At 41.2% G+C, this 22,191-nt stretch overlaps 5 protein-coding genes across 8 annotated transcripts; 3 read left to right on the forward strand and 2 right to left on the reverse strand.

The window, feature by feature from the left end:
• Positions 1-116: 116 nt before the first annotated feature.
• On the reverse strand, positions 117-6,670 carry slc5a12 (solute carrier family 5 member 12). Its single transcript, XM_047034515.1, has 15 exons — positions 6,221-6,670; positions 5,857-5,922; positions 5,679-5,730; positions 5,529-5,596; positions 5,088-5,242; positions 4,812-4,952; positions 4,483-4,612; positions 4,072-4,160; positions 3,833-3,945; positions 3,553-3,620; positions 3,369-3,455; positions 2,868-3,061; positions 2,649-2,752; positions 2,190-2,314; positions 117-2,109 (listed from the first exon to the last, which is right to left on the reverse strand). Exons 1-15 carry the CDS (start codon positions 6,572-6,574, stop codon positions 1,951-1,953), a joined length of 1,905 nt encoding a protein of 634 aa, XP_046890471.1. The 5' UTR covers positions 6,575-6,670; the 3' UTR covers positions 117-1,950.
• A 674-nt stretch (positions 6,671-7,344) lies between these two features.
• On the forward strand, positions 7,345-9,003 carry fibina (fin bud initiation factor a). The gene has a single exon (XM_047034543.1). It carries the CDS (start codon positions 7,425-7,427, stop codon positions 8,040-8,042), a length of 618 nt encoding a protein of 205 aa, XP_046890499.1. The 5' UTR covers positions 7,345-7,424; the 3' UTR covers positions 8,043-9,003.
• Positions 9,004-9,547: 544 nt separating this feature from the next.
• Positions 9,548-13,353, reverse strand: tmem276a (transmembrane protein 276a). Its single transcript, XM_047034540.1, has 4 exons — positions 11,081-13,353; positions 10,550-10,663; positions 10,291-10,428; positions 9,548-10,075 (listed from the first exon to the last, which is right to left on the reverse strand). Exons 1-4 carry the CDS (start codon positions 11,475-11,477, stop codon positions 9,831-9,833), a joined length of 894 nt encoding a protein of 297 aa, XP_046890496.1. The 5' UTR covers positions 11,478-13,353; the 3' UTR covers positions 9,548-9,830.
• Positions 13,354-13,454: 101 nt separating this feature from the next.
• spi1a (Spi-1 proto-oncogene a) lies at positions 13,455-16,703 on the forward strand. Its single transcript, XM_047034542.1, has 5 exons — positions 13,455-13,926; positions 14,202-14,295; positions 14,657-14,838; positions 15,480-15,648; positions 15,758-16,703. Exons 1-5 carry the CDS (start codon positions 13,903-13,905, stop codon positions 16,078-16,080), a joined length of 792 nt encoding a protein of 263 aa, XP_046890498.1. The 5' UTR covers positions 13,455-13,902; the 3' UTR covers positions 16,081-16,703.
• Positions 16,704-17,181: 478 nt separating this feature from the next.
• LOC124477011 (protein regulator of cytokinesis 1-like) lies at positions 17,182-22,002 on the forward strand. Of its 4 annotated transcripts, none has more exons than XM_047034519.1 (15): positions 17,182-17,324; positions 17,824-17,956; positions 18,064-18,186; positions 18,331-18,564; positions 18,691-18,861; positions 18,955-19,104; positions 19,216-19,363; positions 19,449-19,585; positions 19,685-19,780; positions 19,875-20,021; positions 20,114-20,233; positions 20,468-20,569; positions 20,655-20,828; positions 21,026-21,063; positions 21,445-22,002. In XM_047034519.1, the coding sequence occupies exons 1-15, from the start codon at positions 17,314-17,316 to the stop codon at positions 21,494-21,496; spliced, it is 1,836 nt and encodes a 611-aa protein (XP_046890475.1). In that variant the 5' UTR covers positions 17,182-17,313; the 3' UTR covers positions 21,497-22,002. The 4 variants fall into 4 exon arrangements, with proteins under 4 accessions (XP_046890475.1, XP_046890476.1, XP_046890477.1 ...); XM_047034520.1 differs by having other exon boundaries at positions 20,114-20,224; XM_047034521.1 differs by lacking the exon at positions 21,026-21,063.
• Positions 22,003-22,191: the final 189 nt, after the last annotated feature.

Below are 22,191 nucleotides of genomic sequence, written 5' to 3' on the forward strand. Positions count from 1 at the left end.
CAGTATTTTTCTGATGGCTTCTCGTGTGTGTAATGTTTTTCGTTGGTGTGCTGAATTTAGCCAGCATGTCTTCACCTCTCCTTAAAAGCAAGTAAGGTGATGTAACTTCCGCTTTCCTCAGGTGTCCTCTGAATGTTTGCAGGTGATCTTGTTTTAAATCATTTAGTAGATGCAATCAAAAAGTATTCTGCTTTTTAAGATATATACAGTAAACGGTATATATATTTTTGCATTTGCATGACTAAAAATCATCACATTAGTCTGAAAATTAAGACTAATTAAGACTAAGACACTTTAGAAGCATGATTTGTTTTCTTGCATTGCCTCAAAACAAACTATCTCAAAGTTGATGGTATGATGCTCATAGAATAAGAGATTATGGCTGATATTGTAAACTACATATTTTTTTTTTTCATTGAACATGACAACTTTTAAGAACAGATTGTTCTAAAGCTTTTACGAATAGCATAAAGAAACCAATCATTTGCCTAAAGCTGCAATAAGGAACGTAAATTAAATTAAAATATGAGAAATAGTACATACTACATACCTATTGTTAATAAACAGTACAAAACAATCCTTGTATCTAACCCTGGAAAGATACCTTACTGTACGTTTTACTCCAAACCACCTGATTCTAGTATTTGGTAGTGTGGTTTATTCCAATAACTGGTGTTTTGAACAAAGTCGGTTAAAACGGGAGCTAAAACGTACAGGAATGTAGCTCTACAGGAACCGGTTTGGAGACCCATCTTTACACATTTCAATTGCTAATCCAGTTTATACATATACTATGGGCTGAGGAATGTTTAGAATTATTTTAAATCATCCTTCTTGTGATGTGATTATTGGCGATCTATGCATGTTGTCAACCATGGTTGCTCTGTATAACTTGAATAGTGTCCGATGTGGATGCATCAATTCATTAGAATACTTTTTAACTTGAGCCTGCATGGCTTACACAGAGCTCAACTCTGTGAGGTTAACAAAATGTGTCTTCAATCGGTTCAAATGACTTGTTTCAGTGATGAATATGAACAATGTTTAATTAATGGATGGTTGGAAAAAATCCTCCATGTCCTAGTGTATGTTCAAGTTTCAAATACTGATATTTAAGAGAAGCATTTTGTTTTATGTCTAAGTGTTTTACAGATAGTGGGTTTGGCATTGCTTTTGGAACACTGCAAAATCCTTGTGGGGAATTATGTAAAAGCCTAAAATCTTGATAACAGCTTTATTTGGTTTTTGGAGTCACTTTCAGCACAAAAACAGTTTGACACCTCTGGCTTTGTCGGTGGGAGAAGCTACTTATTTAAAAAAAATTGGCAGCTGTAAATCTTTGATTTTGTATCAGATTGACTATAGATATTGAAGAATGATTCAGATTAAATACTAGAGGTGACGTAACATGAATTATTGTCTCTGTCACTCTTATGAGATATAAAACAATTGATTAAACATCACATGTAGGTGATTAAGTACAACAGAGCAAGAGCTGGCTATGGAAACTGTAGGTGAGGGTAGAATATTGTATTCAGTAGAACAGTGATGACCTTGCCCATTATGAGAAGTCAGACACTAAAGACGTGGATATCATTCCATACTGCATACTGTTAACATGACAGGAAGCCCAGTAGACCATGGACTTTATGTTAGGATGTCTTTGGTTGTGTACCAATTACTGGACATTGTTTACTTCATCCCTGTTTACATGTAATAACATAAAAAAAAAAAAAAAGATGTAACATAATAAAATAATTTGGATATCACTCTTTTCTGTAATAAATTATGGATTGTATCTTTTAAACCAAATACTCTGGCTGTTCTTTTTAATAATAATAATAATAATTTAATAATAATAGAAAGAACAGGTCACCTCTACCTGTTATGCTCATAAACCACGTGATACACTCCAAATACAGCATTTGAGACCCATAGATGATATTGCATTTAGAAAGGCTGAGAGTCTTCAGTGAACCCAGCGTTGGGGTTTGATTTTTCCGTAAGGTCGTAATTGTTTGTTGCTGGCTTTTTTCTTTTAAACGCTTTTTTGCCTTTTTCCTCACGCTCACAGTATCCCTCCCACGTCACGTCTGGGATTTCCAAAACCTGAGAAGCAGAACAGGGGTGTATTGTGTTCCTCTGATACAACATGAACATATGTAGTCATGCTTATTATAGTCTCTCACCTGTTTATCCTCGTCATGGTTGACACCGCACCAGCACATTTTCTTGTACTTATCAGACCAGAAGCAGCAAAGATTGCACACTGGCCGTATTAAGAGAGGTTTCACATATTTTCCCCTGCTGGATCCTGCCAAAGAGAAGTAGAATCCAAGATAAAGACAACTCCAAAGTTTCCACTTGGTTAAAGCTGTGAATTCTTGCTTATGCAACCTTAAATGCCTCAACATTGCTAAATAACACTTGTTTTCAGCTGGTTTCTAAAGCCTCTTTTGAAAATCTAAGGGCGAGGCCTGGGCTATCAAGAGCAGCAGTTGCATTTGTAACCACAACATTTTCACACAGTTAATAGGATGTCACAGATTGGGTGTTTTCCCTTCACATTCAAGAAATAGGAATTGATCCCTGGTCCCTTTAAGTGTAAATGAGTAATGTGCCATCTCCCCTATGCACATAAACAGTACCTATAAGGAAGGTAATCATCAGGCCTGCTGTAACAGTGGCTATAAATCCCACTGCGCTGTAGTACAAATAGGACATGGAGTACCAGGAATCAGCCAAGGGTGACCTGGGGAGGACAAAGGCGATATGCTGGCATCCGTCATGTTGTTAGACATGAATGCGACTTGTCAGGGAAATAATTACAAAGGGACACAGAGAAAGGGGCTGGTTCTGCACTCCACCTGGGTGAGAGAGGATTGGAGTCCAGTGAGAGTGGAGTTGGAGTGACATCCATGACTGAAACATTGGCTTGCTGGCATGCTGCTGTGCTGAGGTCCAGAGGCCTGGTGTTGTTGCTGTGGGCTGGGTAAAGAAACCCCCCAACGCCAGCCCAGAACGAGAGGGCAATGCCCACCATCAACCCTCCAGCAGCACCCTACGACCACACACATACCACAGGGTTACATTTAGTCATTTAGTAGACGCTCTTATCCAGAGCGACTTACAGTAAGTAGAGGGACATTCCCACCGAGGCAAGTAGGGTGAAGTGCCTTGCCCAAGGACACAACGTCATGTGTCCCGGCCGGGAATCGAACTGGCAATCTTCAGATTACTAGCCCGATGCCCTAACCGCTCAGCCACGGTTAGAAGATGAGGTCAAGTTGAGTGCGTCTATATATCAAATGGGACTTCAGGGCAGAGTGTGTGATTTGTGTTGTGAATTTATGTTTCAAAGCACTGACCTTTGAACTGGTCCAAGGAAAGAGTATTCCCAGAAAGAAAAGGCCAAGCATTGGGCCTCCGCACATTCCATGAATACTCAGGGCAGCCTGGCCATCAGGAGTGTAATGCACATTCACACATAAACACACACACACATCAAAAGAAGTTCCCAGAGCAGGACTCCAAGTCAGATTCAACTTTTACCTGCACAATTCCTCCCATATAGGAGGCAGCAACAGCCATGGAAGTGCAGACCACACCAAACACAATACCTGCAGGGAGTAGAACTTCTCTCAGCAGTGTGCCTCCGTGGAATTTCTTACAAACAAGAAGTCCTACCGGGCTTTGTGTAGCTGGTTTCAACTTCTTGTTCGTGCATGATCAAAATCTTATCACATTTTTTACATATCTTCTTTAACATCTCTCGCTGTAGGCCTACTGGGAACACGGTTGTCATGCACATACAAATTAAAGGCATATTTACACAATCCTTTGCTGATCCAGGCACTGGCTGAATTGGAGAGGTTTGTACAGCTCTGCTTCACAAAGTCCTCATAGGTCACTGTTGCCAGAGCGTTGATGCTGGCCGCCACAGTGCTGCGAGGACAAACGGTTCAGTGGTTCATTTCACATCTTGCAATGAATCCATTCAAAGGGAAGACCGCAAAGTTTTTTTGTAATAGCTGCAAGGCGCCTCGTAATTGAAATGTGTACACGTGTAACCTTAGAGTTCCGCTGAAAGCGCAGGCCACAAAAAGTCCGGGAAGGCCAGGGAGTTCCCCCAAAATATCCATGACAAAGTACGGCATGAGCTTTCGAGAGAGATACACATAATTAGAAATGCATGGTACGGGTTGGCACGACCGAAACTCGAGATCCAGACACAGTACCGGTCCTAGCACATTTGGCAGCCTACAGGCAAGATTTATCACCCACCCACCCCGGGATCACAAAACGGGGTGCTGCCTGCCCAACCACAACACGGACATATGACGTGGCACGGTTGGCGCCCTCTGCTAGTTGTGCGGGGGGGTTAATTAATAGATGCACTTGGGAAAAGTGCCCCTCTCTACATGCCGCCATCGGCGGTTGCTTATGTTGCCTAAGGGAAGGACCGGGCCTGTCCAGACAAACCTGGTCGGGGGCGGCAACGAAGCCGGCTGTCCATGGATCACAGTCAGCGTAGAAGGCATACATGATGAGGCCAGACAGCACAGCACACACCAGGATGATCAGCAGACCCAGGAGGTTGAGGTACAAAGCTCTGAAAAGGCGTGTGGATGCAGAAGTTCACGTGTTTTTTCTATTTCTCCTTCGCAGCATGGAGAATCGTGCTGAATCTACACCCAATTGGCTCTATTGTTTTAGAGCAGAATATGAAGGTTTTGTGGGGCGAAGATGTTCTTGACAAAGAACGTCAGATATTGTCGACTCACAGTGCCATGGCAACAGATAATGCTTACAGTCGGGCGTGGGTTTCAGTCTTGCAGGAAATACACCTCTGTATAGTAGACTGGTTAACTCCGTAGATGCCAAGCCAAGTAAATGTCCCTCCAATGGTGATGGTCCAAAATGTGTGACGTCTCAGAGGGTCAGGGTCAAAGCTGAGGACAATTTTTTGTTTATTTTACTTTTGTTACGTACTATGAAGATAGCAGTAAATATCATTGGGCCATCTTCAATCTAATTTCAATGGTATTTGTATCCAGAGAATGGTGTGGGCAGTTTCTTGAACTCACTCAAACACAGAGAGCCTGTTGCTTTTCTGCGCTGCCTCCCATATAGACCCAAGCCCTCCTGCCTTCAGCACCCCCTGGATCAGCACAGTCAGGAAACCCACCACCATCACCACCATCTGAAAGGCATCTGTCCACACAACAGCCTTCAGGCCTCCCTAAACACACACCAGTGTGTACACACACATTCCAATCAAAGACACACACACACACATATAGTGAGATTGCACACCACAGACAATGAACACATCCATTGGTACCTGGCCCCTCCCTTGTGACTTAATTTCTAACCTGGTTGGCTACTTACGATGTCTTGAAAGTCAGTTAGACTTTCAATGTTGATGTTGTGAGACAGAGTGTTTAAACATGTGCCACATGTGAAGAAACAGAATGGGCTTGAATGAGTTCAAGTTCGAGTCATTTGTCTCTGTTAACCCAACTCACCAAGGTGCAGTAGAATGTACACACGATGCCAGTGGCAAATATAGAACCCCAAAGATTGAAGCCAGTCACTGCAGAAAGATTGAGAATAATTTCGGTTTGCAGAATACTTTTGGTACAGTGAATTTATGTGATGTTTGATCTATAACTGACCTTGATTCAGGGCAAGCGCAGGAGCGTACACCACAACTCCAGTGTATAATATCTGAAATATTACCAAGACCAGTTACAAAAAAAAAAAACATTATAACGGGCTCTTCATTTCCTATCCATCCAGTCTGCTTGATTACATAGCTTTGCAGTGTTTATTTCCCTGGTTGGGTAATCTTACCGTCTGCAAAATGTAAATGAGAGTTGCTGCCAGACGAACCCCCCTGCAAAACCGCATCTCCAAATACTGGAGGGAACAGAACGATGGCAGTTTACTGTTAGCTCTGTGCTCCCTGTCACAGTATGCAACGTGTTTCTAAATTATATCACTGGAAGGTTGAACCCCTATCCTACACCACCATGAGATGATGTCATTTCCTGCAACGCAAGATTGCAGACCAACCTTCCTTTCACACAGAAGTGCAAACAAACGGATTGAAGTTTGCTTTTCTAACTCACCTTACAACCCCCGAGGCAGGTAAGCCTCGATAGCGAGGCATGCCAGACAGACTACTATGGCACGTACTAATGAAATGCACACGTACCTCGTAAGTACTCGTGATCCCTGATCTATAAAACACAGGCACAAAAAGTTCTGCTGTTGCGAGCACCACCAAGGTATAAGCCACGCCAAAGAGTATGAAGGAAGCCCCGAAGCGGTAGACATCAGAGGGGGCTCCGAGGACAGTGACGGCAGACATGAAGCTGGCCGTGAGGGACAGAGCCACGGGGCCACAAGTCATCTGTCGCCCCCCCACCAGGAACTCTCTAGAAGAGGCCATGTTTCTCTCTTTCACGGCGAAGAAGACCCCTATTCCAGAGGAGACCACGAACAGACAGGCAAACACCACGTAGTCCCATGATTGGAAGGTTTCCACTCCAGGAGAGCGGAATGCCATGGTGGTTTGATGCTTCTGTTGAGTCAGTTGCTCTGCTTCTTGCTTCTGCAAAGACGTTCATTTACTGAATTATTTAAAGTGTTCACTAAGAGTTGATGATTTAAGGAGCTGCCCATTATTAAATTGAAACAGAGTGAGATTTTGCTGATTAAGGTTGTGACAGGGATTACTCATCCAAAGCAGGATTAAGCATTAACTTATACATAAAATCATGTCCTTCTTTTTGAGGTTACAGAAGTAAGAATTTTGATCTATAAAGATGTAAGTTGTAAAGAGTATGTTTTTTGTTGTTTGAAAACAAAAGGACAATTAACCAAAGTAAAGATATAAGTAATGAGTTTTTGAGGGTTTCTATAAGACTTAATGTCACACACAATTAATCATTAATGTTTCATGAGTACATTGTTGTCCTAATGTGTGAGACTGAATCACCAGTAAGATATTACACGAGTACAGGTGGGGAAATTGCTGACACTTCAAACAAAATGTCTGAAGACAGTGTACTCACTATCACTGGAAGTGTAAACTAATTAAACCAGCGGTGACACTAACTATTTTATGATAATCAGACTATTTTCCAACTTTTTGTGTGACAATTACAGATTTATTTAATTTTGTGAGCAAGTTTTCAGTAGCCTGCGCCCACTGGCTATAGACTAGACTATCAGGCTACAATTCAGTGGTTGATCTGTGTTAACACTTCTAATTCGGGTTGTCTGTGCCTTTTAGGTGAGGTGGGACTGTAACTTGAGTCGGAATGAAAACTGCACGCGAAGCACTCTCACAGCAGTTGTTGTGCTATAGACAGCGGTTAAAGCCCTAGTCGGCCTAAACCCATTGAGAAGTAGATATGGATTTCACACGTCTGCTGTTTCTTTTAACATCTATGCCACTTTGCTTTTCAGCTTTTAGTGGGCCCTTGTACCCAGAAATTTCTAATGGCACATTTTATCACTTTTTTGTACCGGACGGCGACTATGAGGAGAATGACGACCCCGAGACATGTCAAATGCTCTTTAAATTCACTGACCGGCGCGCGTGCGGAACGAATGAGGACAGCGACTCGGTAGTGCGCGACGATTTTTTTATCATGAAGCATCAAGTTGAAGCTGCTGCAAGGTTGTTGGAAGGCATCGGCAGAACGATATCTTACGACTTGGACGGAAAGGAGAGCTATGGGACATTTCTGTCTCAGGAAACATCTCAGATTAGTGAGGCTTTTACAAGTGTGGAGAAATCACTCTTAGAGTTAGAAGTTAAATTCAAACAAAGTCAGGACAACGACCTTGAAGATGAGCACCAACTCAATGGCAATGTCTTGAAGCCAATCCATGGCGTTACAGATAGTCTCAGGGAGACAACGGATATCTCAGTGGGATTAAAAGATAAACACGAGCTGCTTTCTCTCGTTCTTAAAAGCCATGGCATAAGACTCAGTCGTCTCAAAACAGAGTATCTCAATGTATAAATCAGCCCAGTCCCAACAACTGGAAAGTCCATTGCCTGAAGAATGAAAAATACTTCTGTCGTATGTGTTTGCGCACGCGTGTGCATGCACACTTTCTGAATTGTTGTGTTTAATGTTCCCCTGCCTTGTAAATGTGTCATTTGGAAGCAACTTAACTGAAAACATAAACACAGTCTTTGAACTCAGGGGAACATGGGAGGAAAGCAAAATGATCCATTATGCCTGACTGAACCCCTGGAACCACCTCTTCAACTCTTTAAAGCTACATAATCCGATTTTGCTGACTTTATTTCATCTTTATTGTATCGCTTCAAATCGGGCTGTACATGTAGAGAAATGTATTGGGAAGTAGCTGATATTATCTATTTTAAATGGTTTATTCTTGTTGGTACATAATGTTACTGTTGTCTAGTATTGTTTTTGTGTTGTGTTGTATTTTCAGCTTCAGACATAACAGGTCTATTCTGTAACTATATGAAATGTTCCCAGTTAAAACCAAATACTTTTTTATTAACAGGGATAATGCCTCTATTGGAACTATCAAACGAAACTTTTTACCCCTAAGAATATCTAGGGAACCAAAAGTATAACACAACACATACCAAAGGAAATGTGGGAAACAAATGTATTAAAGTTAGAGGTCATAAAGATTTAATAGGAAATATGGGAAAACAAATACGGATCATGAACTTCTAAACTTCCTGTTGTCAATGAATATAGACAACGTTCCTTTTTTCAGTGGTAACACAGAAAGTTTAGACGTTGCTCTAGATTTATTGTGTACTTAAAATATTTTCATTTTTACTTATTTTCTTTTCTAGGAAGCCTGTGTCATTTATTGCTCAACTTATTGTGAAGGAGTTCATGTTTTTCTACTGCAAAAATAGTGGCGTAACTGAGAAGTCAAGAGTTAAGCAGACTTGGAGACCTCAGAAGTGGTTAAATAAAATGACAACCTGAAGGTTCCTCTTCTCCATATAAAATACAGAACAAATGAAGTCAAACGCATGAACATTTTATTTTTCAAAAATATTTTGACTCGGCTACAATTCCAAGAACATCAAAACATCTCTCATGAAATCATACAGATTCATCTTCAATGCTCATGTTCTCCTTGAATTAACATAAATGCATATCTACATACACACAGTTCAAAATGTATATTAACATATATTTTTTACTCAATGACGATACTACTGCACACAATTGCCCTTTAAAATGTGACAATTTCATGATTTAATTGTAAAAGTTTGTGCTATTGATCTTCTGTTTCTTTATAACCTGTAATAACTTTTTTTTCTTCTTTTGAGTAATTGTGTGCTCCCTTTGAGTAGCAAGCAATGACACTTTACAGTTTATTGATTTACATTTAGTCATTTAGCAGACGCTCTTATCCAGAGTGACTTACAGTAAGTACAGGGACATTCCCCCGGGGCAAATAGGGTGAAGTGCCTTGCCCAAGGACACAACGTCATTTATGTGTGGCCAGAAATCAAACCGGCAACCTGCTGATTAATAGCCTGATTCCCTAACCGCTCAGCCATCTGACTCCATCTGATTAAGAGGGACAGAGAAAGCCCCAGAAATACTGAAGCAATCTACATAAAAATCTTCCTCTTCAGTAACATCCTCTGCAAAGAGAAACAATTTCCTTGTTCATTGTGCGGCCAGAGTGGTGCAAGCTCTCTCAGTTTTAAATCCCCCTTGATGATGTCTTTGGAAAAACAGCTCGGCTCTGCTGTTTCAGAAGGGGGTGGGGAACGTGTCACTAGGAAGTTTGGCAGCTTGTCACACACAGCCATTCTCCTGTCTGGGCTTCTGGGCCACCGTGTGGGGGGGGTAGAGAGACGGGGCCAGCGTGCACAGGAACCCAGCCAGCAAGGTAAGTCCTAGCCCCCCCCAGGCACAAAACATGGACCAACCATACCCATGACTAATGTCCTCTGGTATTCCATACATGTGGCGGGGATAACGGGAAAGTTCAAAATTGATCCCAGCTACACAGGTGCACAAGGAAATGATACAGCATGTTCCTGTTCAAACAAAAAGAAAACAATGGAACATCACGAAACCATTATAAAAAAAACTGGTGTTTAAACTAGTGTTATTAGGCTACCAGTGCTCAGCCCACGTATTTTCTTCAGGATTATGTTGTACCCGTTCGGTCATTCCCTCTGCATAACAAACCCTTTACTGCCCCACAGTGGTCATTCAGAGTACTGCTTTTTCTATATAAAATATCTCTTACCTCCCATGAGGAAAAGAAGTCCAGCTACATACTGCATCAGATCATGCTGCTGACAACAGCCCAGTACTCCAATGATCCAGCCAAAAAGAATGATGGAGATTGCCATTCCTATGAAGCTAGCAGTCATTCTTTGGAGGTCTGTCACGGAGAAAGACATGTAATTATTTCAATAATCATAACATTTCAAATAATCAAATTGATTCCAACTTAATGTAGCAAAAGTAAATTAAACTGGGCTGAGTGTGAAGCCACAACTTACGGAGTGCGTGCCACTCATCCTGTTTAATTGTCTTGGTGAGATTTATTGGCAGATTTCGGGGAAGGGTTGAGGAGGAGTAGTAGTATTTAATTTGTGTGCAGCGTTGAATCAACCCTACAGATACAAAGAAAACAAGCGTTTTACAAAGCCCATTTGAAAAACACCAGTGCCTGGAACACAACACATGCAGTACTGTAGCCTATGTCCTAACGCAAACCATTTTTTAAAAGAGTTTGCCTGTAAAATTCAACATTAAACAGGAAAAATAAAAAAACAACCCTGCCCATTTCAAGGATGGATGAAGCTCTGTTACTGCGTAGGCCTGCTATGAGTTAGATGACCGCGCAACATCAGCACCTTGGATAGCGCATACGTTGTCTTAAACACTGACCGAGTCGTACAATTGCAAGGAGATCAACATACCATTGTCAGGGGTACAAATATTGTTAACAGATAAAATACTAAAACAATAAAAATCAAATCGGACACTGTAGACTATAACGTAGCAGGCTGATATTGAATGAATTAAACCTTTAAAGATTAGGTCCTCTGTTTCCAGGTCGAACCCTTCCCGGTGACACTTTCTCCACAGCCCGGTAATGGTTGAGTTGAATTGCCGACTGCAGAGGGACTCCATGGCCGGGGCAGGAGGCAAGAAGTGCCGTTTAGCACGCAGGAGGATTCCACCACTAGATCCCTTTCTCTCTACATTATTTTCTTTCGGTAACATGCGCAGAGGGAGGTTGTGATTTGAAATGTAAATATATCCAGGGTCATTTCTTTTGTTTGAATAATTCTTGCAACGTTCCCGGTGCCTCCTCGCATCGGTTTCATACCAATTGTCGGTACTAATAGCCACTGCGATCAATCCTAAGGCACAAAAAGCCAAAAAGAGACCTGCGACCGTTAATGTCCTCATAGCAGCCATGTTTCGCGCACGCTAAAGGAGCTGTTTTAGCGCGAGGTACAGCTCTCCAACCGGTGCTGTGATTCCCTGGGACAGCAATCACTATCTTGTTATAGTCTCTCGTTGCTGTAGTAGAAATTGCGTAATTGTCTTAAAAATGCTATTTTGTTTCTTTGATATTATGTAAAAAGGACCACCCTCACTTTCATGTTACTGTCGTAAAATACGCATAATTCGGTGGATGTATCACAGCTACAGGCCAATGTTTAGGTCATCTGGCAACGAACCTAACACTGTAACATTCCATCTGGGACATATTGTCAGGTCGAATAACTAATGCCAGCAGATGGAGACAGAGCAAACATTTGTAAAAACAAACCAACAATATTGTTCTTTGTCAGTATAACATGTCTGTAAATACAGGCCTAAACGAAATCTAAATCCTACTAAACCGATTGCAATTAAATTTGTCTTCCTAATAAATATCTTAATAAGTAATTCATCACACAAACTAATAACTTAATTTCTCTATATAACAATCCCAAATCATGCATATGTAACCTACTTCCTCTATCTTCAATAGGTTATTTTAAACCTCTGCATTACCTTTTTACATATAATGAGCACTGAACAATCGGGAGTAAAAAGGTGGTTAGACAGCTCGTGCTGTAGGCTGTGTTGTTGGTTAGTGTGGCAGGGATGACTACTCTGTACAGGAAATGTGCCCTGAGAGATAAAGGCTCACATTAGGCCAGCCTACTGTGGCCTACAAGCTTAACTGATAGACCACATAGCCTACCATTTACATGTGGTCAGTAGTGCTCCTTAGTCAACATATGTGAGTGTGTTTTAGTTTTTTTGTAAGGTAATATGTGTCTCAGTTTATGAAGTAAAGGTTCAAAGTAAATCATATCGGATAATAATCATAGCTTGAGTCACATGCTAGTTACATTTTTCAGAGATAACTATGCCTTTGATGGCCACTACGTACAAATAGATATTGTTTTTCAAGACACTGAGTTCAAATCCATTCAAATCTCAAGTCAAACTGATTATGTCATCTTCCTGTTATATTCACTAAACTTAATTTAGCTGAAACAGTTGAAGTGATGACATTCTTTTAGCAGTTGTGCAAAAGATGGTCTCTGCAGATGTAACAGACTTCCTGTGGACAGGAAATAAACTCCAACACGTTAGGAAAACCTGCTAATGTTTACTTACAGTATATTCAATATTGTATTCGATCTAAACTATGGGCCAAGAAATGTGGTCTCAGCAACAACCAAAGGACATAAAAAGGTACAAGTAGGTTGGTATGATAATACAAAATGTTCTATTATATGATTTTACCTTCTATGGTGAATAGCTATACATTTCTATTTGATCCAGTCTGACTGCCCTCTGTACCGATGCTGTAAATAGCAACTGAGATCTGAGTATTTCAACAGATTTGTCACAATAATTGTAATCACTGACAGTACATTTAAAAATACCTGACTGCCATCTAAACCATCGACTTCTCTCAAACTATCCTATGCCAAATCAGATCATGCTGTCTTATTGGTCTGTTGTACGGAGATGTATTGTGCGATTCAAAGAGCCTACATTGCCAGTTCTTCTCAGGACTCTCATTTTTGTTATTCCCATCTATTAAAAAGGGAATTGAATCTTATTGTTGATTATAGTTCCTCCTTTGAGACGGAGTTCAGAAGTGTATGTACGTGTGTATGTCTGTGAGTGTGCCTGTTTAGATAGTATGTACAGATATTTACAATGCATCTGACGAAATTGTCACAAATCAATACATTAGTTAGATAAGCCATTTGTTTGTTGTGAGTTATTGTAAACGTATTCATTGTTTAAAGAACTGCGAATGCTATAAGAATTTCAAACAGGTCGGTTATAATGCACTTCAAAACTTCCTCAAATGAATGACTATAGTGTCTAACTGTGATTAAAAGGGGAACCATCCTCTGTCCAAACATCACTTTTGGTTTCAGACCTGTTCTGTCCTCTTCAACCGCCCACTGGCTAAGCTGAAAGACAATACAAAACATTGTCAGATAACTGTCTCAACCATTTTTGTCAGAATAAAAGATATACATGTTATTGATAAACATCTCTACCGATTCAATATTAGCTTATTTATAACATGGTGTATAATTACAATGAGCTTGATGATTTGTTAAAAATGGACACAAAACAACGATGAAGACCAGCCCCATGAAGTTGTCACGATTGGTTCCTGTGTGCTGTGACACTTCACTTCAGTCTAGTGTGAACATAGTGCTCCCTGTCACACGCTTTCCCATCCATCTGTCTGACAGTTGTCTAATCAGTCAGTGGAACTTGTATTCAAGGAGAAGATTTTCTGAAGGATTGGTCCAGTTTTTTTTTTTTTTTACCATAAGTTCAGAAAGTAGAGATCACACTGCCTGCTTACATCATGGAAGGCTATATCTTTCCATCTGTAAGTACTGTGTACAGTGTTTCAATATGGATATAAATAATTTACCATTCTTAAATTGTCAAGTTTGCTATTAAGTGATAACGTAGTGTTGCTACATTAATTATTCTAGTGGTGGGTGAAATGTTTTCCATGGACTAAATATAATGTTGATTTTATCATCCCTTTATTGAACTTTGAAGACATTGAACACCAGCTATTTTATAAATGCAACCAATGCATTTATGAACAATATTTGGCCTTCATTAAAGAGATGCCTTAACCTTAATCTTCTCCAGGCATCAGAGAACATACCCCCGTATGAAACCGAAAACTATCGACCTCCTTTGGAGTTGAACTCATACCTCACTACTGTTGGAGAACCCCATGAAGGTGAGTTATAACAGACATCGATATGGCTTATTGACTGGTGACACTAAATTGTTCAAAACAACAGCCTTCATACAAATGTTGGTCAGGCTTATGAATGGCATTTTACTTTTTTGATAGAGGGGCTGTTATAACACCCTTCATGAGATCTGTCTCCGAGCTACATGGGTAAAATTGTCCATTATAAGCCATGCATGAAGATCTGTTGATGAAATAAATATTTTAAAAGATGGACTCAAAGATGCATGAATTATTAAGGTTTCATAAATGCTTTACAAATGTTTTACCATTCCCACGCTAAGTGTAATATGTTCAAATCTGGACATTCATCTGACAATCCTCATATACCTTTCTTCTTGGTTAGAAAATGTATGGGAGTACCACCACGGTATCCAGCAGACAGAATTTGAACAACCTCCAGAAAATAATTTAACAGAATTACAGAGTGTTCGATCTCAACGTTTTGATCATTATCAATATGTGGACACACAGCCTCAACACTTTCCCCTAGACCCCACTCTTGGAGTTCTTTCAATATCACCTCAGGTAAGTTTGACTTAATTAAGTAAGCATATCACAAAACGAATGACTCAAAAGGTACTGTGCCTGCAGTGTTATGTTAACCACAGTAGCCTAATCTCTGTCTAAGATGTTCAGGGCAATAGTGAAAAAAGGAACACGGACAATTGTGTGCAGACAGAATATTGCTCAACGTGTGCTTTTCCTGAGTGAAGACACGTTAGGCCCCCGCTGCTTGCAAGGATAGTGCAGTTTTGTGCAGACTCACCAACTGTTGAATTGTGGATACATTTGGATATACCCGACTTATTGAGAAATCACCCCTAGAAAAAGAAGGGTTTAGTGAAAGAAAAAAAAAGGAAAGTATAGAAATTCAAAGTTACATTCCCAGAAGTCAAGATATTTAATAAATACATAGTGGCTTTTAACTTTAAACCTGTCAGAAGGACATGAAGAGGCTGTAAAAACATAGCACAGGGAATTTTAACTGTATTTTATCCACATGCCAAACTCATGCAATTTGCCATTTACTTCTGTTCAACTCTGCTCCTGTTGACTGTACTGTAATCTAACTGTGGGGGTTTGTTTGACTGAAACCAAAGTACTTCCTATATTAATCCTTGGAAAATTGACCTCTGTCGTGATCTTCTTCTCCACCCACTATACAGATACCATATTACAGCCATGCCTTGTGTTACCAGTATCTGCCCACTGTGTCGCCTGCCCATTATTATTCAGAGGAGGAGAACCAACCTGTACACAGTCCTCCACTAGAGGTATCAGAAGGAGAGTACGACCAAGAAGACCAGCTGCCTCTACTCTCATTGAGAGACTCCAGTAAGTACAGTAACAAAGGGTCATGTTGTTTGGGTTCAGATACAGATGTTAAAACTTTTAAATAAAATACTCAACATAACATTTAAATTACTCTTTTTTTTTTATCCAGGCAACAAAAGGAAGATCCGTTTGTACCAGTTCCTGCTAGATCTGCTAAAGAATGGAGACATGAGGGACAGCATCTGGTGGCTGGACCAAGACAAAGGCATCTTCCAGTTCTCCTCTAAACACAAGGAAGCACTGGCCAGCCGCTGGGGCACCCAGAAAGGAAATCGCAAACGAATGACCTATCAAAAGATGGCTAGGGCCCTTCGGAACTACGGCAAGACTGGAGAGATCAAAAAAGTGAAAAAGAAACTGACTTATCAATTCAGTGGGGAAATACTGAGGAAACTGTACAGAGGGGAGACATTTCCTTCACTCACACAATGATATTCATCCAATACTTCTAATCAATAACAATAATCTATGTCTATGCCATTTTTTATGTGTGTGTGTGTGTGTACGTGTGTGTGTGTGTGTGTGTGTGTGTGCGCGCGTGTGTGTGTGTGTGTGTGTGTGTGTGTGTGTGTGTGTGTGTGTGTGTGTGTGCGTGCGTGTGTGTGTGCGTGTCTTTGTGACTGTGGCCCGATTATCTTGCGAACGTGGTACTGTAGGAAGTTGAAATACGCAGGTGTATTCCACAGGACCCAATTCTGTGCTGTGTCGCATGTGACCTTGTTTGTATTATATGTTTGCAATAACTACAAACAGGCTTTAGGCCTATAAATGCGGACGTTGCACTTGCTGCCATGTCGAGCTGCAATAAAAGCGATGGATCCCAACGGGTGCACCAGTATCCTATTCCTAATTATTTATTTTACTTAATCGTTAATTTACCTTTAATGTGTAGCAGCAACAACAACTCAGCTTGGCTACACGTTAGTTTTCTAAATGAATGGTAAGGATGGAACAATAGTATATTAACCAAAATGAATGTGTTCTTCTGTTGTTTTCTTGTATCTCATGAGCTCGTCTTGATCGACAATAAAACAAACCGTCATGTTTTAATGTTCCATTTTCTAGTACCAGGACTCTCAATCCCCAGTTTGTCACTTTGATTTAGGCCTATATCTTATTCGCCAACACTTTCTTAATAATTTCCTTTCAAACACTGTTGGCAACAACTTTTAAGTTTACTATCTAAATGCATGATTGTCTTGATAAATCTCGTTTTTGCCTATTAGACAACCACATCATAGGCTACGGTGAAGAGCAACACATAGAAACTGAAATTATTGATTAGGCCATGTATCCTTGGGCAAGGTGCCGTGAAAAGGTGTAGCCAATAATGTTTTCATGTTTACATAAAAATACATATAAATAAACTAAAATAAATTTGAAGAACTTTTTATACGGTCAGCAGTTGTACTTCCCCCCCTCCGTTCGGAGGAGAAGGTCATTGGTCTGTAGCGCTAAGCCAATGAACAAGTTTCGTGTTGACGTACTCCAATCATTGGCCAATGAGAGGCGAATGATTGTTTCGGTGCAAAATTTGAAACGAAGTGGCGAATCAGTCTGGTAGAATACGTCTCAGAAGTTGAACTCTTGTTGGGTTGTGTTTATAAGACACGTTGCATTTAGGTTGGAAAACTAACGAGATCAAGTATATTCAGAACCGGGACCATGAGGAGAAGGTAAATATTTTCTTCCTTCTTCGACTGTTTTAGCGAACGCCTGCAAGATCGACGACGTTAGTTAGCTACTTGTTACTGTGTAGTCTAGCTAGCTAGCTCTGCTAGCGTACTAGCAAGCTGCTTTCCTCTGTTTTTGCGTTAACATTTTATTACCGACTTCCGTTAACTGGGTTGAAGAAGAAATTAAATACGATGCCTAAATTAAATATTTTAGTCTTGTTAGTCCATATTATCGCTGCCAGGACGAGTGTCGTCACTGAGTCTTTCAGGGTTGTAGCTATTAGCTCGCTAGCCAGCCGTGTTAATTATATTCAGTTAAACTGGTTGCTTAACCGGTTTAAGGCCTAGATATTCACCTTTTTCGTCCGTGTAAGTATGTACTAACTGGTCCACCACTTAACAAGTCTACTATAATTACAAACTAACATTGGAATGTTGCTGCTTAGTCAGCTCACGTAGCCTGTAGTTCCACGTATTTGTTTCTTATTCGTTTTCTCAGTGAAGTTCATGCTGCAGAGTCGGTGGCATGTCTGAATCGAGCTCTTAATCGTCTGAAGGACATTTGGGAAGAAATCGGCATCCCAGAGGATCAGCGACTACAAAGGACAGATGTTGTGAAAAAACATATCAAAGTGAGTCCAACCTTGCATGAAAGGATTTGTTGTAGTGAAAGTTAACCTAGCTTACGTTATATCTGCATCAACCAAGTTATCTGACTAGCTTGTTTGCTGACCAAAAGGACTTGCTGGAGATGATGATTACAGAGGAGGAGAGTCTCAGGAAGCGATTGTTAAGTAGTATCGAGTCTTGTAGCAAAGAGCTTGAGAGCCTGTGCCAGGAACTCCAACTACCACCATTTGAGGTAGGACAACTAAACTTTCCTAACATGTTAATATAATAAGGATAATAAGTTAAGTTAATAATGAAGTGGATGTGTAGGATGCCTGCCATTGTGTGTAAGGCCTTGATTTTTTTCTTTTCTTCTTCTGAACGTTGGTGTCTCTAGGAGGAGGAGGGTAGCACCATGTTGCAGCTGGAGAAGGATATCAGGACACGGTTGGAGGTGATGACCAATCAGAAGAGCCAGAGGATCCAGCAGCTGAAAGCCTTCTGGAAGCAGGACCAGGAGCTGTGTGACATCATGTGCTCAGCTCCTTACTGCATCAGTCTGGAGTCAGTGCCATCTCTGGAGCAGCTGGAGAGCTACCGTGCCTACCTGGACAGTCTCACCCAAGAGAAGGTGCCTACTCAGTCATCCCCGGTGTCTGTTAGCTGGCAAACCATTTTCTAATCTATATATATATGTTTTGAATCCTAAGAGATAGGATGCATATATATCACAGACTTAGTGTTGTTGTTTTTCTAGGTGCGCCGACATGACGAGTTCATCGGCATCAAAAGGCAGATCATCCAGTGCATGGAGGATCTCGATCAGCTGCCTGACACCAGCTTTGAGAGAGACGTGGTGTGTGAGGACGAGGAGGCCTTCTGCCTGTCGAACGACAACATCTCAACCCTCAAACTACTGCTCGGTCAGGTAGCGTACACGGAGGCTTTGCTACTGCTGCATTCTTAACAGGAACACCAAACATTTCCGTGCAACATCCAATGTGCTTGTGTTCATTTCCAGTTGGAGGAGCGCAAGGCTGAGAATGAGCTGCGCTGCTCTGCCTACCGCGGTAAGATCCAGGAGCTGTGGGAGAGACTGCAGGTTCCCCTGGAGGAGAGAGACGCCATATCTGAACACATGGTCCTGTCGAAGAAAACGAACCTGGACGCTGTAAGAAAGCGTCGTTATGGCTCTCAGTTGTAATGACATGTTTTTAAAGACGTACGTTTCTAGTGTTGAAATGTAATGAAACTAATGTGGTTCTTCTGGTCCCTCTCTCAGCTGCAAGCTGAGGCCGGGCGTCTGGAAGAGCTCAAGATCAAGAACATGCAGAACGTCATTGAGGCCATCAGAGCTGAGATAGCGCTCTTTTGGGAGAGGTGCTACTACAGCTCTGAGCAAAGACAAGCCTTTGTTCCTTACTTTGACGGTAACATAAACATCTTGGTGTGCGTTTTATATCCAAGTGTTTCTTATGGGGCTGGGTGGTCCTTAACGCGTCACTTTGCACACAGATAATTTCACCGAAGAAAGTCTGAATCTTCATGAGGCTGAAGTTTTGAACCTCAAAAAACAATATGAGGATCACCAGGATCTCTTTGAGGGAGTCGGAAGGTGGCAGGAGAGTTGGATGCTGTTTTTGGAACTAGATGTGAGTAACAGGATCAGTATATTATAAAAAAAAAAAAATCTTCCTCCAGATGGTTTAGCTCAGTGATTTATCTTTTATTCATTTATACTTTGTACGCAGAAAAAGGCAACAGATCCTTCTAGGTTCAACAATCGAGGAGGGAACCTTCTGAAAGAGGAAAAGCAGAGGGCCGACCTTCAAAAAAGTTTGCCAAAGGTGACGAGACCGTTTACCTGACTGGTGGCCTTTTATCATGTTTTCTTCTCGGTTGCCAAGTGTTAAGGAATCCTGCTTGATATGATTGTTTCAGTTGGAGAAAACCCTGAAGACCCAGATTGACCTGTGGGAGGAGGAGCATTGCAGGGAGTTTTTGGTCAATGGTCAGAAGTTCATTCAGTATGTACAGGAGCAATGGCAACTCCTCCAGAATGAGAGGGAGCAAGAGAAACTGGAAAGGGTGAGTGTAAAATCTTCATTGCGGCTGACTAACATCTAGTTATGAAGGAGAAGGGGGATTGCAATACTGAACTAACTCGGCGTGTGTAATAGCAACTGAAGAAAACCAAGCAGTTTGAGAAAGACGTGCAGTTTGGAACCACTGTGAAGACGCCGTCCAAAAGACGTCTGGCAGCGACACCCACATCGAGTAAAACCAGAAAGGTAATACAGGTGGGAAAATGAGCATCTTATTTGTTCATTGTTTGTATTCATCCGATCTTTTTGGCCTTTCTCTTATTGACGTTTTCTTGATTCTCCTCCTTCAGTCAACAATGGTGTTTTTCACAGTTGCATGGTAAGAAAACGTAGTGATTCCCTGTTCCCCCCCCCCCCCCCCCCCCCCCCCCCCCCCCCCCCCCCCCCCCCCCCCCCCCCCCCCCCCCCCCCCCCGCCCTTTCCATCTAGCTAAATTCCACCTGCAGCATCTCCACTCCCAACAGTACGCTCCGCTCTGGAGGAAGCACCTTCCAGTCTCCTGCCCTACGACCTCCTCTGTCCATCAGTAAGGTGAGAACAGCCCGTAACCTCACTGGCTCTGACACCAACACTGTTTCAGAGAACTCATTTTGAATGCCTGTGTGTTCCAACACAGATTCCTGGACTGCGCACCCCTGCACGTGCCAGGACTCCTCGGGCTCAGGAGAGGAACAAGGAGAACATCTCCCACCTTTATGGGACTGCTCTGGGCGGTACTTTAAGACCACCAGCTAGCCCACACCGTAACTTCAGCATCAACTCTGTGGCCAGCACCTATTCAGAATTTGCGGTAACTCTTTTTGTATATTTAAGACATGTGCTGATGATGATGATTATTCCAGCAACACACAATCCAGTCAGATTTTGTAACAGGTCAAATGAAGAAACTCGGCAGGTTACCAATAATTGACTCGCTTTATCATGTGATGTGACAATGTTGTCATTGTCATCATTAACTTTGAATCAAATTGTTCCATTCTATTGTAGAAGGATTTTGTCAACATTGATTCCACCGTCATTAAAAGGTCTGTATTTAAGTGTATTTAGCCGTGTAACATTTGAGCTCACCCCACTAACCAACATGGCATGTAAAGTACGTCTACTTTTCAGTTTTACTTCCTGGAGGACACACTGAGTCCTCTGCTGTAGTCTGAATGTTTTAGAGAAGGCAAGCGTTTATCTCAACTCTTTGAATTGGGCTGTGTGTTGCTGGAAAATCAGTTCTTTACCTTTCCACTTTTAACAACCCGTTCTGCTTGGTGTTTCTGTGTTCTGACAGTTCACTTATTCACCTCAAACTTGTTGTTATGTGCATGGAAAATGATTTGAGGCAAATTAATATAGGAGTTTATAGTATGGCTACAAGTTTTGTTTGTTGTAACATTTTGTCTTATTTCTCCCCAAAGCGAGACCTTTCAAAGGTCTCCAAATCTACCATCATCCAGACAGGACACCTGAACTCCACAGTCACTCACCTCTGAGGGCCGGGCCAGGGGTGCACTTTGAGTCGACCAGCTCAGCAGTGCCCCCAGCATTATGTTAACACTGTTGGAGTCTGAAGGAAAGTTATCAATACAATGAATGTAACTCCAAGTTGACACACGATTTTCTAAATGTTTTATGTTATTATATTATTAGAGATTTTTAAGCTTCTTTGGCTTCCTGCTGAATGACACGCGGGACTGCAGAACAGTTTTCATGAAACTTTGTCCTTTATTTTATATGGCTATTTGATCATTTTCATTTGATGCAAGCTTATTGTATACATGTTTAGGGCTAGCTGATCATGAGTTTCCCTCTCAACTTTGACTATACACTTTACACTACATCTTTTTGATGTTATCTTTAAGGTATTTTAAGTGCACAATCTGCTGTCAGAACTGCTGCGGTAACAGCACTTGTTTTAAACGTATCTGAGTGTAATTGGTGATTTGCAAACTGTAAATAAATGTTTTGTTTCAATATCTGAGTGTTTTGGGAAGTATAATCAGTGTTTCCCGCAGGGTCTTAAAAAGTTTAAAATTCTGAACTTTTAATTTCACGTCTAAATGAAATTTAAGACCTCAGATGAAAATCTAGCCGTTTTTACCCTCGTTCATTTCTAGAAATGTTGGCTGCAAAAAGTTATTACAAAGTAGCAAAAAAGTATTGAG

The sequence above is a fragment of the Hypomesus transpacificus genome, chromosome 14, assembly GCF_021917145.1.
Source record: "Hypomesus transpacificus isolate Combined female chromosome 14, fHypTra1, whole genome shotgun sequence".
NCBI classification, from domain to species: domain Eukaryota; kingdom Metazoa; phylum Chordata; class Actinopteri; order Osmeriformes; family Osmeridae; genus Hypomesus; species Hypomesus transpacificus.